General features: G+C 54.6%; 1 protein-coding gene across 1 annotated transcript in view; it reads left to right on the top strand.

Annotated features, from left to right (window-relative positions):
• The window catches only part of LOC124486135 (tubulin polyglutamylase TTLL5-like), a 39050-nt gene extending 24825 nt beyond the window's left edge, over positions 1 to 14225 (top strand). The window contains exons 18-21 of the mRNA XM_047047944.1: positions 896 to 1526; positions 5265 to 5494; positions 10818 to 10900; positions 14086 to 14225. Coding sequence (XP_046903900.1) covers positions 896 to 1526; positions 5265 to 5494; positions 10818 to 10900; positions 14086 to 14138 — 997 coding nt within the window. The 3' untranslated portion in view covers positions 14139 to 14225. The remainder of the gene's footprint in view (positions 1 to 895; positions 1527 to 5264; positions 5495 to 10817; positions 10901 to 14085) is intronic.
• The last annotated feature ends 1877 nt before the right edge of the window (positions 14226 to 16102 follow it).

Genomic DNA, 16102 nt, shown 5'->3' with positions numbered 1-16102 from the left:
GCAGTTACGTAAAATGAGAAATGCAGAGGCGGACAAGTCTCAGGCGTTTCAGACCCCCTGAGTGAGGCGTTTCAGACCCCCTGAGTGAGGGCTTGGCTGAAGGGGACGGAGGGAGTTCTCATTCAGCCTGTGAGCGACACAGGATCATTTTCCCGCAGCATGCCTTGTTATTTCAGTTTAATTGAATTCTAATTATAAACCTTATCTCTGTTTGGTTCTAAAAACGTCTTGGCGATTGTGATATTTGAAGTGCGATAATATTTTCTTTAACTCTTACAACGTACACCCGTTATTACATATTAAGGGAAGAATTTCCATTAACCTTTTTTTTATTTTTATGGGCCCCTCAGGATTTCTTATCCTTTCTTCTATCTTTCCATCTTCCCCTCGAGTTTCCCCTCTTAGCTCCCATACATGCTGCTCCGCATGCTGTTATATTTGGCTGAGGGGTGCTGTGTCTTTTCACAGACTCACAGATGCAGTGAACTTGTGAAGGAGGAGCAACAGGCCACAGGGCTAAAACAGGCTCAGTCCTAATGAGAGATAATCCACTTACAGACGTGTGGAGCTGTTCAAAGGTTGCTTTTCCAGGTTGTTGCTTTGTGACGCGGATGGAACGCGATGCTGCCGTGGCGACGGGGCGGGTGGATGTGTCGGGCCGTGTTTAAGATACGTTTGATTGGTCCGTTTTGACTTGAGACACCTGGGGGTTGGGTGTGGGGTGGAGAGGGCTGTCTTGTCCTCTTAGTTTCTTCCCTGTGTCTGGTGTGTGCACATGTGGAGGGACGGGGCTGCCCTGCAGCATGTACACTGACTCTTTATCACACACAAACACGTAGCTCTGATGGAATTGGCAGTATAAAAATGCCCCCCCCCTTCCCCTGTGCTGTGGCAGGCCCAGGACCCAGCAGGATGAGCAGGGTGTGTGGGACAGGGAGACCCAGAGTGCCTACAGCCTGGTGACAGGTGTCCTGCCCCGGTCGCACCACCAACCCACGCCCGGCAGCTACCAGCTGCAGTTCGCCATCCAGCAGCTGCAGCAGCAGAAACTCCAGTCCCGCCAGCTTCTGGACCAGACGACCCTCAGACACCAGGTGAGTCAGTCCCGCCAGCTTCTGGACCAGACGACCCTCAGACACCAGGTGAGTCAGTCCCGCCAGCTTCTGGACCAGACGACCCTCAGACATCAGGTGAGTCAGTCCCACCAGCTTCTGGACCAGACGACCCTCAGACACCAGATGAGTCAGTCCCACCAGCTTCTGGACCAGACGACCCTCAGACACCAGGTGAGTCAGTCCCACCAGCTTCTGGACCAGACGACCCTCAGACACCAGGTGAGTCAGTCCCACCAGCTTCTGGACCAGACGACCCTCAGACACCAGGTGAGTCAGTCCCACCAGCTTCTGGACCAGACGACCCTCAGACACCAGGTGAGTCAGTCCCACCAGCTTCTGGACCAGACGACCCTCAGACACCAGGTGAGTCAGTCCCACCAGCTTCTGGACCAGACGACCCTCAGACACCAGGTGAGTAGCCCTCCGCCTCAGGAGAGCTGTAGTGGAGCTGCCCAGTCTGCCCCCTGCTTCACCCCTCTGCCTGGAGGAGGAGACAGGCTGGGTTTCTGTTTCTTACTGAAAGCTGCAACCAGTTCAGTCCTCTGAGCCAGCCTGGCAATTTGTGTAAAAACTGTTTCATAGACCAAGTTGATCCTCTCTGATGTAGGTTCAAAGAAACACTAGGAGATTCTTTGCTCTCTTCCTGTGTATTTGTCCTGAATCCAGCAGAGGGTTTGCAGGGCTGAGTTGAGTACAGCGCTCTTCAAATCTATGTAAGGAAAGGCTTTGTTAACCTTTGTCTGCACAATATCTTCTGCTAGTTAAGCGATGATGCTCTCCAAAGAGTGAAGAGGGCACATCCCACTTGAGAGGAAAGCCTTTCATCTGAGCGTTCATCTGAGCGTTCGTGAAGCAGTCCTGGAGACCAGAGGACAAACCGCTGAACTGAACAGTGTCCTCTGGGAACATCGCTGTTGGAAATCCGTTTTTCAAAAGCAGATAGCTGTGAGACCCAGAGCACTTCTTTTGTCCCGGGCTGTTGGTTGGCTGTTCTGGGGTGTTGGTTGGCTGTTCTGTGGTGTTGGTTGGCTGTTCTGGGGTGTTGGTTGGCTGTTCTGGGGTGTTGGTTGGCTGTTCTGGGGTGTTGGTTGGCTGTTCTGGGGTGTTGGTTGGCTGTTCTGGGGTGTTGGTTGGCTGTTCTGTGGTGTTGGTTGGCTGTTCTGGGGTGTTGGTTGGCTGTTCTGGGGTGTTGGTTGGCTGTTCTGGGGTGTTGGTTGGCTGTTCTGTGGTGTTGGTTGGCTGTTCTGGGGTGTTGGTTGGCTGTTCTGGGGTGTTGGTTGGCTGTTCTGTGGTGTTGGTTGGCTGTTCTGTGGTGTTGGTTGGCTGTGCTTTTACGGGAAGGTGAGTTATCAAGGCTCACTCCGCTCAGCAGCAGGGTAGAGCCTCAGAGAGCCAAGCCCGTCACCCTGAGCTCATATCAGTTAGCTTCACTTCTCTCTCATTACAACACTAAAAACAAACATTTTAAAAACAACTCATCTAGCCATTACACGGGTCAGGACTCTGGCTGATCTTTGTATAATTTATGTGATTTGGATTTTTTTTTTTTACTACAAAAGGGAGGATTGAATCTAATTTGAACTGGTCACTTGACTATTTTGACAGAAAAGTTGGATACCGCAAGTTCCTAGTTTCTGCTTTGAAAGGAGATCCGAACTGGAAGAGTTTATTTATTCATCCAGCTGCGTTGTTGTAGAGTTGTCCTACAGGGAGAAGGAGGACCCGAACAGGGAGGGAAGTGGAGAGAGGGATGATTAGATGCGCTCATTTTTTAGATCTTTCCTGAGTAAGGCAGTTGCTCTCACGTCACTGCCATAGGTTGGACCTAATTAATGCAATCGAGGTGATGTTTTTCTTGGCTCGGACTGCCTGGGTTACGCAAGGCTCTCTCTGTGAAAGTGATCCTCCGGCTAGGCCCCCTCTTCTCCTCTATTCCTCCCCTCCCCTCACCTCTCTTCTCCTCCCCACCTCTCCCCCTCTCCTCCCCTCACCTCTCTTCTCCTCCCCACCTCTCCTCCCCTCACCTCTCTTCTCCTGTTCTCCTCCCCACCTCTCCCCCTCTCCTCCCCTCACCTCTCCTCCTCCCCTCCCCTCCTCCCCTCCCCCTCCCCTCCTCCCCTCACATCTCCCCCTCCCCTCCTCCCCTCACCTCTCTTCTCCTCCTCCACTCACCTCTCTCCTCCTCTTCTCCTCCCCACCTCTCCTCCACTCCTCCCCTCACCTCTTTTGTCCCCCTCCTCTCACCACCGTCTGTCCCTGCAACCTTCCCATGTGTTCTACAGCCTTCCTTCTCCTCTCTGGGCACCAGAGCGTGCTCTTCTATTGGTCAGAGGACCAGAGCGTGCCCTTCTATTGGTCAGAGGACCAGAGCGTGCCGTTCTATTGGTCAGAGGACCAGAGCGTGCCCTTCTATTGGTCAGAGAACCAGAGCGTGCCCTTCTATTGGTCAGAGGACCAGAGCGTGCCCTTCTATTGGTCAGAGAACCAGAGCGTGCTCTTCTATTGGTCAGAGAACCAGAGCATGCCCTTCTATTGGTCAGAGGACCAGAGCGTGCCCTTCTATTCGTCAGAGGACCAGAGCGTGCTCTTCTATTGGTCAGAGAACCAGAGCGTGATCTGACCCTCTCTGTGGTGACACATGAAAAGCCACGGAAGGTTTTAGCTTGACTGAAACAAGTACCCACCACATCCCTGCTTTCTCCATGTCTGCCTCGAGGCCCTATGGAGACAATCTATGGGAGTATTTGGCCTAACTGAATACAAAAGTGTGTGTGTCATTGGGAGCTGAGGTGTGCGTGTGTGTGTGGGTGTGTGTGTGCGTGGGTGTGTGTGTGCGTGCAGCGTTTGCGTGTGAGAGAGAGATGGGGAGAGAAGGAGAGAAGGCTGTTCCGGAGCTCCAGCCTGTGTTCCAGTTAGTGGGTGCAGACTGCGCGGCTCCACTGTGGGCCTGGCTCTGGGCCACCTGGCAGCCCAAGAAAGGTGCCCTTCCTGGCCCTGACTGCAGCACTGCTACAGACCCTCCAACCTGGAATATCAGCTTCTCATTTATCAACACAGAAATTACATCAAATATTCCTCGTCACGCTGCCGGATCCTTTGAAATTCCGCGCCTCGAAGCTGGAAAACCATTAGCTCGTCAGGCAGACACACGGAGCGGGAGAGAGAAAATAGCGTGGACACGAGAAGTGGAAGGAATGTCCTCGCGGCTGTCCCTTACTCAGGGGACGGACCCTCTGCCGCTCTCAGATACCACGTTGTTTACTTCCACCAGAAGACATTTAAGGGAAATCTTGTCCAAACAAGTATGATATGCGAGGAATTTTTATTTGGCGGTGCGGCCAATTCCCAAATATGTAGAACATGTTTTGATAAAGGGTGGCATGGCTTCTTTCGGTGCTAATTGATGTAGCGGTCTGTTGTCTTTTCACCTCAGTTGACCTGAGATGGGAAACTATTTTCCATTGACATTGAAATACACAACCTGCTGCTAGGGACTGCCCTCCTCATAACCTGCTGCTAGGGACTGCCCTCCTTATAACCTGCTGCTAGGGACTGCCCTCCTTATAACCTGCTGCTAGGGACTGCCCTCCTTATAACCTGCTGCTAGGGACTGCCCTCCTTATAACCTGCTGCTAGGGACTGCCCTCCTTATAACCTGCTGCTAGGGACTGCCCTCCTTATAACCTGCTGCTAGGGACTGCCCTCCTTATAACCTGCTGCTAGGGACTGCCCTCCTTATAACCTGCTGCTAGGGACTGCCCTCCTTATAACCTGCTGCTAGGGACTGCCCTCCTTATAACCTGCTGCTAGGGACTGCCCTCCTTATAACCTGCTGCTAGGGACTGCCCTCCTTATAACCTGCTGCTAGGGACTGCCCTCCTTATAACCTGCTGCTAGGGACTGCCCTCCTTATAACCTGCTGCTAGGGACTGCCCTCCTTATAACCTGCTGCTAGGGACTGCCCTCCTTATAACCTGCTGCTAGGGACTACTCTCCTCATGCTTTTTTTGGTTAATTCTTTTAAACTGACGAGACGGTCAATAACAAAAGCAGACACCAAAGAACTCTAATCATCACTGTGTTGTATGTGTGTGTGTGTACAGTTTAGGTATGTTTTCTGTTGCTAACTGTGCTGTGCTTTTCTTGTAGGCCCTGTTTGCAGGCCACACCATCTCCCCAGCCCCAGTGGTAGCTACCAGACCCCAGGCTCAGCCTGGCCTCTGCTCAAGCACCCAGCCGACCCACCAAGGCTGGCTGAACCAGGCCGCAACTCAGCCCCAGCCTCAGCCCCGCACTGGCCCCATCCTCACCCCCAAACCCCCCAGCGGAGGCCGGCAGGAGGGCGTGGTCAGGAAGACCTCCTCTCAGCGTGTCAACAAGTAAGCCCTGCACGGTCACTACCTAGCCACTATCCCTGCAGCACAGCAGAGCTCACAGATGTAAATCAGCCCTCCGAACATCTGTCAGATCTGCCCTTCCTAGAAGACCCCTTAGTCCTCCCCTTACCTCCCAGTCCTCCCCCTACCTCTGAATCCTCCCCGTAGCCTCGTCAGGGGGAAGGCCAGTCGTTGGCCTGTGGTTGTGCTGTCGGGGTGAAACTGGGTCCATAGCGTCGCCGGAGTTCAAGAGGAAGTGGTGAGGCTAATGAGCGTTAGGCTGTAGTACGTGGAGTGCAGAGTGGACCCAGGCAGGCTCTTGGCTTGGGGCTCTATCTGCCTGTACAGTAAACAACCTCAGCACAGGCCTGCTTTCTGGACGCTCGGTAAACAGAATGCGGTTCAGCAGCAGGGCCCTAGGTACGAGCGCCATGTCAAGCCTGTTTGGTTTGGAGATTATCAGGAGAAGAGAAGAGGAAAAAGAAGAGAAAGAGCAGAGAGAGGGGAGAGGAGAGAGGCTGAGCTGCCATCTGTTTCCCACGCTGCAGTATGACTTTATTACCCAACATCTGGCCAAATTACACAACAATGGCAAACCTCTGTGATAGGGCTGCTTGTTTGTTTAAAGCACATGACTGCTGTGGCTCCTGCTCTCGCCCAGCGGTGAGAGGAGGAGGAGAGGAGGAGAGGAGGAGAGGGTCAAGGAGAGAGGAGGAGAGGAGGAGAGGAGAGGGTCAAGGAGAGAGGAGGAGAGGAGAGGGTCAATAAGAGGAGAGGGTCAAGGAGAGAGGAGGAGAGGAAGAGAGGAGAGGGTCAAGGAGAGGAGAGAGCACAGAGGAGGGTCAAGGAGAGTAGAAGGAGAGGAGAGCAGAGGAGAGCAATTTCACTACCGTTACTCACTGACCCAACCACAAACCTGTGTGTGTGTGTGAGCGTCCTTGTGCATCTGTCCGTGTCAGTGTGTAGGTTGGATTTGTTCGTGATAATCTGGGCGTCTGTGTGTGTGTGTGTGTTTGAATTTGGCGAATTCAACAGAACTCTGCTGGCTGTCTTCTCCAGCTCCGGGGCTTTGAAGTAGTGAGTGAGGCTGGGGAGCAGAGTGAGGCTGGGGAGCAGAGTGAGGCTGGGGAGCAGAGTGAGGCTGGGGAGCAGAGTGAGGCTGGGGAGCAGAGTGAGGCTGGGGAGCAGAGTGAGGCTGGGGAGCAGAGTGAGGCTGGGGAGCAGAGTGAGGCTGGGGAGCAGAGTGAGGCTGGGGAGCAGAGTGAGGCTGGGGAGCAGAGTGAGGCTGGGGAGCAGAGTGAGGCTGGGGAGCAGAGTGAGGCTGGGGAGCAGAGTGAGGCTGGGGCCAGGGAGCAGGAGAGGACAGGGGTTGTAATGGCCCTGAGGAGGTGTGAGCCAGGAGGTCTGGCTGGAGAGGGAGGGATGTAGGGGAGGAGGGATGAGCTGAGGAGGGGTGTAGGGGAGGAGGGGGGTGCAGGGGAGGAGGGGGGTGTAGGGGAGGAGGGGGGTGTAGGGGAGGAGGGGTGTAGGGGAGGAGGGGTGTAGGGGAGGAGGGAGGGATGAGCTGAGGAGGGGGGTGTAGGGGAGGAGGGAGGGATGAGCTGAGGAGGGGGGTGTAGGGGAGGAGGGAGGGATGAGCTGAGGAGGGGTGTAGGGGAGGAGGGAGGGATGAGCTGAGGAGGGGTGTAGGGGAGGAGGGGGGTGCAGGGGAGGAGGGGGGTGTAGGGGAGGAGGGGGGTGTAGGGGAGGAGGGGGGTGCAGGGGTGGAGGGGGGTGCAGGGGAGGAGGGGGGTGTAGAGGAGGAGGGGGGTGTAGGGGTGGTTGAGTATGCTAGGTGCTCTGTTTGCTCCTCTGTGTGTGTGTGTACGTATGTGTGTCAGCATGTGCGTCTGTGTGTGTGCATAAGTGTGTGTGTGCATAAGTGTGTGTGTGTGTGCCTTCCTGGCTGTTGCCGTGTGCTCTCGGCATGTGGAATTCCAGAGCCCCTCTCTCTCTCTCCGCTGTCCTGCATTTTTGTGGCTGGCCAGTGTGACAGGAGAGAGTGTGGGAAAAACGGAAGCTCCTAACCCAAAAATGCACGGATGGAAACGACGAAAGAAAGAATAAAATGTGTGTGTGGGGGGGGGGGGGGGGGGGGGGGGGGGGGGGGGGGGTGAGTGTAAACCTGTGTCAGAAAAAGAGGAGATGATTGTTTACAGGATGGTTGGATACTCGGTTAATAAACTGCTTCCCATTATTTCTAGCCCATTTTAGAAGCAACCTAAAACCCTAACTGTATCCGTGGCTGTGTCAGTCACATACCTCAGCTGCTCCCTGCTGGAGGAGACGCTCTGGACTGGAGGCTTTACAAATGCTCTGGAGTTCTTTTCCCTGTCTTCAAGCAGCCAGCCTGTTGAACTCTGAACCCTTTCGATACGAACATTCGATACTTATCTTTAAAATGCTTCCCTTGGCCGTTGTCCTCGGACAATTAAGCATTGATGAACATTGACAGTTGCTCTTTGTTACTGGAATCTGTGATCTGCATGACATTCTGTTGTGGGTTTGTTTGAGAACGGAAAGTGACTAATAAGGAACAAGATTAACAGTAATGTTTGGGGAGTGGATTTATATGGCGGGCCAGCCAAACTGTCTCCTCCTGGAGCTGGGAAGATGGAGAATCCTCCATTCACTCGCCCCTCTACGCCGGCGGCCAGCCAATCAGAGCGGAACATTGTCAGGAAATGCCAACTCAGTTGAGTACACTGATTGGACAGACTGATTAGTCAGCATTTGTTTCTGTCTCATTAAAATTGAATTATGTGACGACCGAAAATCCTGAATGGATGGTTGCTTTGGTTTGGTAACGAGGCCTGCCTTTGTGAGAGATGAGAGGATGGCAGTGCTTCTTGGGTGTCTGCACGTCCACAGGTCCTGGAGGCTGGCTGGTCCGGCCAGGCTACAGCTTCAGGGGACTGTGTTGGGGGGGTTCTCAGTAGAAGTAGACCTTCGAGTGTCCATCAACATCTCTGGCTCGCCAGCTTGGGGATCTGAACGTGCTCTTTCAGCCTGGGAGAATGACCTCAGCTGGAGATTTGGAAAGGAGCAAACTGTAAGCTAAATAAGTGAGCGTGTTTGGTGTTTTGTTTGCGAGGCTTGGCTAGTTTTGCAGCTGCAGCTACGGAAACCCATGCAGCAGTGTAGCATTACTAATAGGGTGACAATTACAACAGGGCCATTAATGTCAGCCTGGCCCGCGTGACCTCTCTATACTGAAGCAGAAGTTACTATTACATGATACTATACACACACTGCTGCCAACCCAGAGCATTGTGACAACTCAGCCCTAATCCCCCCTGCCCAAACACACCAAGATCCTTCCACCTGCAGACACACAATAGTCCAGCCTGGCCAGTCATGCTGTCTCTTCTACCTCAGTCTGCCGGTGCCCAGGAACACCTCTGGTCTGAGTGCGGGGGGGCGTCTTAGCCTGTAAAGCGAGCTGTAAACAGAGCTGTACTGATGCACAGGGTGTTTCCAGGTGACGCCTGTCACAGCCCAGTGACTGCATCCTCACCCGGGGGTCCGGCTGCCGTGGAGAGGTGAGGGGATGTGGACCAGGAGTACAGCAGGGTGAGGGGATGTGGACCAGGAGTACAGCAGGGTGAGGGGATGTGGACCAGGAGTACAGCGAGGTGAGGGGATGTGGACCAGGAGTACAGCGAGGTCAGGGGATGTGGACCAGGAGTACAGCGAGGTCAGGGGATGTGGACCAGGAGTACAGCGAGGTGAGGGGATGTGGACCAGGAGTACAGCAGGGTGAGGGGATGTGGACCAGGAGTACAGCAGGGTGAGGGGATGTGGACCAGGAGTACAGCGAGGTCAGGGGATGTGGACCAGGAGTACAGCGAGGTCAGGGGATGTGGACCAGGAGTACAGCGAGGTCAGGGGATGTGGACCAGGAGTACAGCGAGGTCAGGGGATGTGGACCAGGAGTACAGCGAGGTCAGGGGATGTGGACCAGGAGTACAGCAGGGTGAGGGCCCCTCGTCCGTGCATCTGAGAAGGCCTGCTTCCTGTGGGGTGGCGCTGCTCATCACGGGGGACGCTCCTGTCGCTGGTTGTGTAACGGGCATGAAAGAACAACTGTGATTCCCCTACAAGGGAGGCACTGTGTTCGTTTGTTACCTTGTTAATGTTGCTTTGGCAAGCTGCTGTTGTAGTGCAGAGGGTTAACACTAGCTCCGCTTTATTTATGACCCCCCCCCAACACACACACACACATACTTACCAGATTAAATGTATAGAGTTACAGGCTTGCCGGTCCCTGCCTTACGCCCTGTGTTCACCCCATAATGGCTTGCTCTGAGAGACCTCACGCACACACCCCCCCACACACACACGCGTTCTGAGAGGCAGTGTTGTTAGTAGGGCTGTGACACCCTGCTGTTCCTCTGAGGTGGATGTTCAGCTGTGTGTGTGTAGAGCACTGTCCTCCTGACCTCCACAGGTCAGGTCCCACCAGCCCCTGTCATAGCGTCCCCCTGGAGGGCTACCACACTGCAGGAATGTCCCCCCCTCCACACCTCGGCCCTGATGAACCCTGGGTAAACACCTGCCCTCCTCAGAGAGTCAAGAAACCCTCTAGACAGCACACACAGGGAGCTGGACCCGCCCCCACACACACACATTTCTCCTTCCTGGAGATGCTTGGTCACACACACCCTAAGAGCCCCTGGCTTCAGTCAACACTGAGTGTGCAGGGACCCTCTCCTAGCTGTGAAAGAGCAGCAGCTTGTCACATCCTGCCACTGGGTCGTTCTGAGGGCCAGGGCTGGTACTGTGGAGGCTGGAGGCAGCCCTGTGTTCCTCCAGGCAGGGCTGGTACTGTGGAGGCTGGAGGCAGCCCTGTGTTCCTCCAGGCAGGGCTGGTTCTCTGGAGACTGGAGGCAGCCCTGTGTTCCTCCAGGCAGGGCTGGTTCTCTGGAGGCTGGAGGCAGCCCTGTGTTCCTCCAGGCAGGGCTGGTACTCTGGAGGCTGGAGGCAGCCCTGTGTTCCTCCAGGCAGGGCTGGTACTCTGGAGGCTGGAGGCAGCCCTGTGTTCCTCCAGGCAGGGCTGGTACTCTGGAGGCTGGAGGCAGCCCTGTGTTCCTCCAGGCAGGGCTGGTTCTCTGGAGGCTGGAGGCAGCCCTGTGTTCCTCCAGGCAGGGCTGGTTCTCTGTAGGCTGGAGGCAGCCCTGTGTTCCTCCAGGCAGGGCTGGTTCTCTGTAGGCTGGAGGCAGCCCTGTGTTCCTCTAGGCAGGGCTGGTGTTGTCTCTCATGCCCCCGTCCTCCTGTCTGTCCCCAGGCTCGTCTCGTCAGACGGCCCGGCCGGCGGGAGCATGTCTGCTGGTCAGCAGGTGGTCCATGAGGCGACATGTGGGAAAGCAGGTGGGTCTGACACTGTCCTGTTCACGGAGCACACACTCACACACACACACACACACACTCACACACACACTCACACACACACACACACTCACACACACACACACACACACACTCACACACACACACACATACACACACACACACACTCACACACTCACACACACACACACATGCTCATGGAGCTCACACGCACACACACACACACACATGCTCACACAAGCTCACGGACACATTCACACGCTCACAATCACACGCATACATTTGCACGCACATACGAACCTCTTCCTATTGGTAGGTGTAGTTGCTGGGCAGATATCCTGGCGTCTCCCTGCTGGTGTTGGTGATCCCAGCCAGACATCCTGGTCATTCCTCTCCTGAGGGTTCTAACAGCACCTGCCAGCATATTTTTATCCTGTTTCCCTTGTGAACCGGATCTGCCAGCAGAGGCAAAGGTCATGAGCGACGACCTTTCCAGGGCCTACGTCACCAAGCAACAGCAGAGGCAAAGGTCATGAGCGACGACCTTTCCAGGGCCTATGTCACCAAGCAACAGCAGAGGCAAAGGTCATGAGCGACGACCTTTCCAGGGCCTACGTCACCAAGCAACAGCGTTATCCAGCAATGCCTCTTCAGGATTCACTATCTTTGTAACTGCAGAAGAGCTGAAGCGCCCTGGGGAATGTTCCCTGAACCGTGAGGCTGACTGGATCTGGTGTTCCCTGAGCCGGGGTCCAGGGGGGTGCGATGCCTCTCTGAAGGAGGTCCAGGGCTAGGAAACAGACGTGGTTTGGGCCAGGGGCAGGGTACACTTACCCCTCATCCAGACACCCCAGACCTGGACCCAGGGTCCCCAGCAGTCCCAGCAGCAGTCCCTCCACGGCACAGCAGGGTTCAGTCAGCAGGCCCAGCAGCAGTCCCTCCACGGCACAGCAGGGGTTCAGTCAGCAGGCCCAGCAGCAGTCCCTCCACGGCACAGCAGGGGTTCAGTCAGCAGGCCCAGGCTAGACTGGACCTTTGTTAAGATTTGGCCTTCATGCCTCCTGTGTGTGTGTGTGTGTCCTCTCGTCTCTCTGTTACACAACTCTTTCCACCCCGGAGATGGAAAGGGGGGGGGGGGGGGGGGGGCGGGGGGGGTTGTGGAAGCTGTTGAGTTTATGACTGGACTGTAGCAGTGATATGAAGCAGTTTGGGTGGATGCACATCTGTTTGTCTGATCAAGGGGGTTTTCCATCGTCCAGCTACGTTTACGTTAGCGTATCGCATCATCCATCACCCCAGAGTCACACTGAGGCTGCTCCGAGACTGCAGGGGCAGCTACCCTACGCTGGAGAGAGACTAGCGATGAACCAACCCCGGGCTGTGTGTGTGTGCAGGTGTGTGTGTGTACGTACGTACTTGTCTTCACCCAGAACATTTCTTTCTGTGTCATTTTTCTTTCCTTAAAGTATGAAGGTTGGCACAGCTTAACAAACATCTTATAAACTCATCAATAACTGTACCTGGATCCGAGGGGAACAGCTCCTGAATTTCATAAATGCATTTTTTCCGTCGTTGAGGGAATGAAGGGGGAGAGGGGGAGGAAGAGAGGGGGCTGCTCTGCTCCTGACTGGAGGAGGGGGCTGCTCTGCTCCTGACTGGAGGGGGGAGCTGCTCCTGACTGGAGGAGGGAGCAGAGAAGAAAGAGGGGAAGGAGAGCGTGAGGAGAAGAAACAACAAAAGTCTCAGGACCAGAACCAGTTAACAAGCCAGGTTTGGCTCCACATTGGAGCTGGAGCTCACCAGAACAGTGTTGTAGGGACCTGTGTTGGGGGAGGTTTGTTTTCAGAGGGGGGGCAGCCTTTGTGGAGCTTAAGAGCGTATCAGAGGTTTCTGCCTGCCCTGTGTCCCTTTGTGCTGAGATGACTGGCTTCCTCTGATCGACTCTGACAGGGAGTTAGACCGGGTCCAAACAGACAGCATTCTCTCTGATCAGCTGTCAACCCTCATCCATCACACACGCTCTCTCTTCTCCTCGCTCCTCTCTCGTCGCTCTCCGTCTCTGCCTCTCTCTCTTCTCTCCTCTCTCTTCTCTCCTCTCTCCCTCCCCTCTTCCCCTTGCGGCACTTAAAAGTTATTTTTTTCGTGGTGGTTTTGATGTAAACCAATCAATGTCTATGAAAAGAGATATGTATTGGCTACGTGTTTTAAATCGTCCTCTCAGAAGTTTTCGGGGTAAACAGAGAAGCAGAGTGATTTGTGCTTTCTGTTAGCTTCTTTAACTGAAAACGTATCATGTCAGGAGTAATAGTCTACCTCTTCCTCTGCTTCCATCCAAACAGCAGAACTATTTCACTCCATTGGACTTGTATTCATGGCACTGTGTACACTGCTTTGCTTTGTGAGTGTAAACAAGATTATACAGTTATTACCCAGTTCTACTTTAAAAGATATCTCAATATGGTTTATTGGACCGTTTTTTATCTTTTTTTATATATTTGTATTTTTTTTTTCTCTCCTGCCAGTTCTTCCTCCCCAGCTCTCTTTATGGTCACGTTACAAGGTTTGTTTGTTTCGCAAGAGTTTGTTTATCTGTGTGTGTGTGTGTGGTGTGTGTGTGTGTGTGTGTGTGTGTGTGTGTGTGTGCGTTAGCCTGGAGAGACACACGGTCAGTCTTCATTCTGCCTTTTGCTGAGCTAGAAGAAGCTCCTTCCAGCGGTCATGTCATCAGATTGGAAGTCAGGGAGATGTTTTCGTTTTCCAGCTCAGTCAGGCTCCACGGTGTAAAAGAGCACCAAAATAAACAGAGTCTGTCGAGAGGGAATGAAAGGGAATACTGTCTGGAAGCACAAACACGGCAGGCCAACTGGACTTGGAATTCCTTTTCTACTGGATGCCTGGCGTTGGGCCAGGCGATATGCTAGAGAGGCAGGGGTGAGGGGCTGAAGAGGTGAGGGGGTAAGGGGGTGAGGGCTGGGGGGTGAGGGCTGGAGGGTTGAGGGTAAAACTAGTTCCTTGTTCATTCTGTTTAAAGTGTCTACTGCATATGCAGTATAATAACAACATCTGTAAAAAAACAAAACATGTATGGAAATACAGTAAACGTCATTCTCAGAGGAGTGATACAGGCACGAAAAGTAAAAATAGCCCAGGTATGAAGGCATGAAGATCCGCAGAGTCATAGTGTGTGTGTGTGTGTGTGTCCACAGGTCTGTCCATGTACAGTAAGCTGTTCCAGGGCCAGGGCTCCAGGCCCAGATGACAGCGAGGGAACCCCAGCCCTCCTCCCTATGGCCCTCCTCCCTGTGGCCCTCCTCCCTATGGCCCTCCTCCCTGTGGCCCTCCACCCTGCGGCCCTCCACCCTGCGGCCCTCCACCCTGCGGCCCTCCTCCCTGCGGCCCTCCACCCTGCGGCCCTCCTCCCTGCGGCCCTCCACCCTGCGGCCCTCCACCCTGCGGCCCTCCTCCCTGCGGCCCTCCTCCCTGCGGCCCTCCACCCTGCGGCCCTCCTCCCTGCGGCCCTCCACCCTGCGGCCCTCCACCCTGCGGCCCTCCTCCCTGCGGCCCTCCACCCTGCGGCCCTCCTCCCTGCGGCCCTCCACCCTGCGGCCCTCCACCCTGCGGCCCTCCACCCTGCGGCCCTCCTCCCTGCGGCCCTCCACCCAGCGGCCCTCCACCCTGCGGCCCTCCCAGGTGTCTCTGCATGTGACCACAGGCCCCCTGTGGGTGCGGGGCCACCGATGGGGGCTGGGCCAACAGTGGGGCGGGGCCACCGGTGGGGGCGGGGCCAACGGTGGGTGCGGGGTGTGGCCCCGAGCTCACAGGCAGCTCTGTGTCGTCGTCTACAGCAGAGCAGCTGGTGGGTCGGGCGAGTGCAGGTTCAGCTTTGACTTCAGGCAGCGTTGAGCTGCACTGAGCTGCCAAACACTTCCTGACGGCATGCTCTCCACCCCCGCCCAAACCACCCCTGGCCCCCACCTTAACCCTGCTACCCCACCCCCTTGCCTCTCTCCTACCAACAGTTCTCCTATTCATTCACCCTGTTGCTTCTTGATGCTACAAAAAGGTTTCAGTGACAGACACCGTGTAACAGCTGCTTGCCTAAGCCCCTCTGAGCGCTGTGGCACCGTGGCAAAAGGCTCTGGATTCTGCTTAGCTCACCCAGGGACAGGCTCACCCAGGGTCAGGCTCACCCAGGGACAGGCTCACCCAGGGTCAGGCTCACCCAGGGTCAGGCTCACCCAGGGTCAGGCTCACCCAGGGACAGGCTCACCCAGGGTCAGGCTCACCCAGGGTCAGGCTCACCCAGGGTCAGGCTCACCCAGGGTCAGGTTCACCCAGGGGCAGGCTTTCTATTGCATCTGAGATGGAGCTACTGTATTTGAGTTGGCCAGTGTCTCCTTTCAGGTGAGGCAGTTTCAACTCTGCACGCCAACTCCACACTCCCTCACCCCCTCCCTCACCCCCTCCCTCCTGACGTACAGACCCAGGTCAGTCTACGCAGGATGGGTCTGTTCCTGGGGGCTGACGACCCTGGCTGGGCGTGACCTGACAACACTTGAATGTTAGAATTTGCATTTTGCCTTTTCATTTCCCTCATCTGTCATACCACTGTTATTGTCCTGCAGGATAAATCACACGCAAGCACACACACACTCTCACACACACACAGACACAGCGTAGCCTAATGTAGACTGTGTTTTGTCCAGGTTTTCCAGTCATGGATTTTGGAGTGCTGTAAAAGGTACTCTCAAGACCTACCCATGTGTAGAGGTGGGTTTAGATGGCAGATTGTTAGTATATTGAAGTGCATTAAATGCACTAAAATGAATGTTGAAGTGTATTAATTGCATTAAAGGAAATGCTGAAGTGTATTAAATGCATTAAATCAATTGTTGGTGTATTAAATGCATACAGAGTTAATAGTGAGTCCTGGCTCCTGTGCTCAGTCAGGGGAGGTCCAGCCTCTGCTGCCTTCTTCACTGGGCTGGGGGATCTGGCCACCAGTGCACATGCTCAGGGTGACATCAGTGATGTCATAGGCCTAAAAAACAGTTTGATGTTTTTAAGATTTCACTTTTCTGACTGTTTTTGTTGTTGTTGATGAAAACACTGGAATTTTTGTTATGTTTGTACTCTATTCCGAGACCAAATTATCTATTTGTAACTCAAAGTCTGTGAAGATTGTAATGTACTTTGAAGATTTCTACAGTAGCACATGTATTA

The sequence above is a fragment of the Hypomesus transpacificus genome, chromosome 3 (assembly GCF_021917145.1).
Source record: "Hypomesus transpacificus isolate Combined female chromosome 3, fHypTra1, whole genome shotgun sequence".
Classification (NCBI taxonomy): Eukaryota; Metazoa; Chordata; class Actinopteri; order Osmeriformes; family Osmeridae; genus Hypomesus; species Hypomesus transpacificus.
The sequence above is the reverse complement of the archived record's forward strand: the minus strand, read 5'-3'. Positions and strand labels throughout refer to the sequence as shown.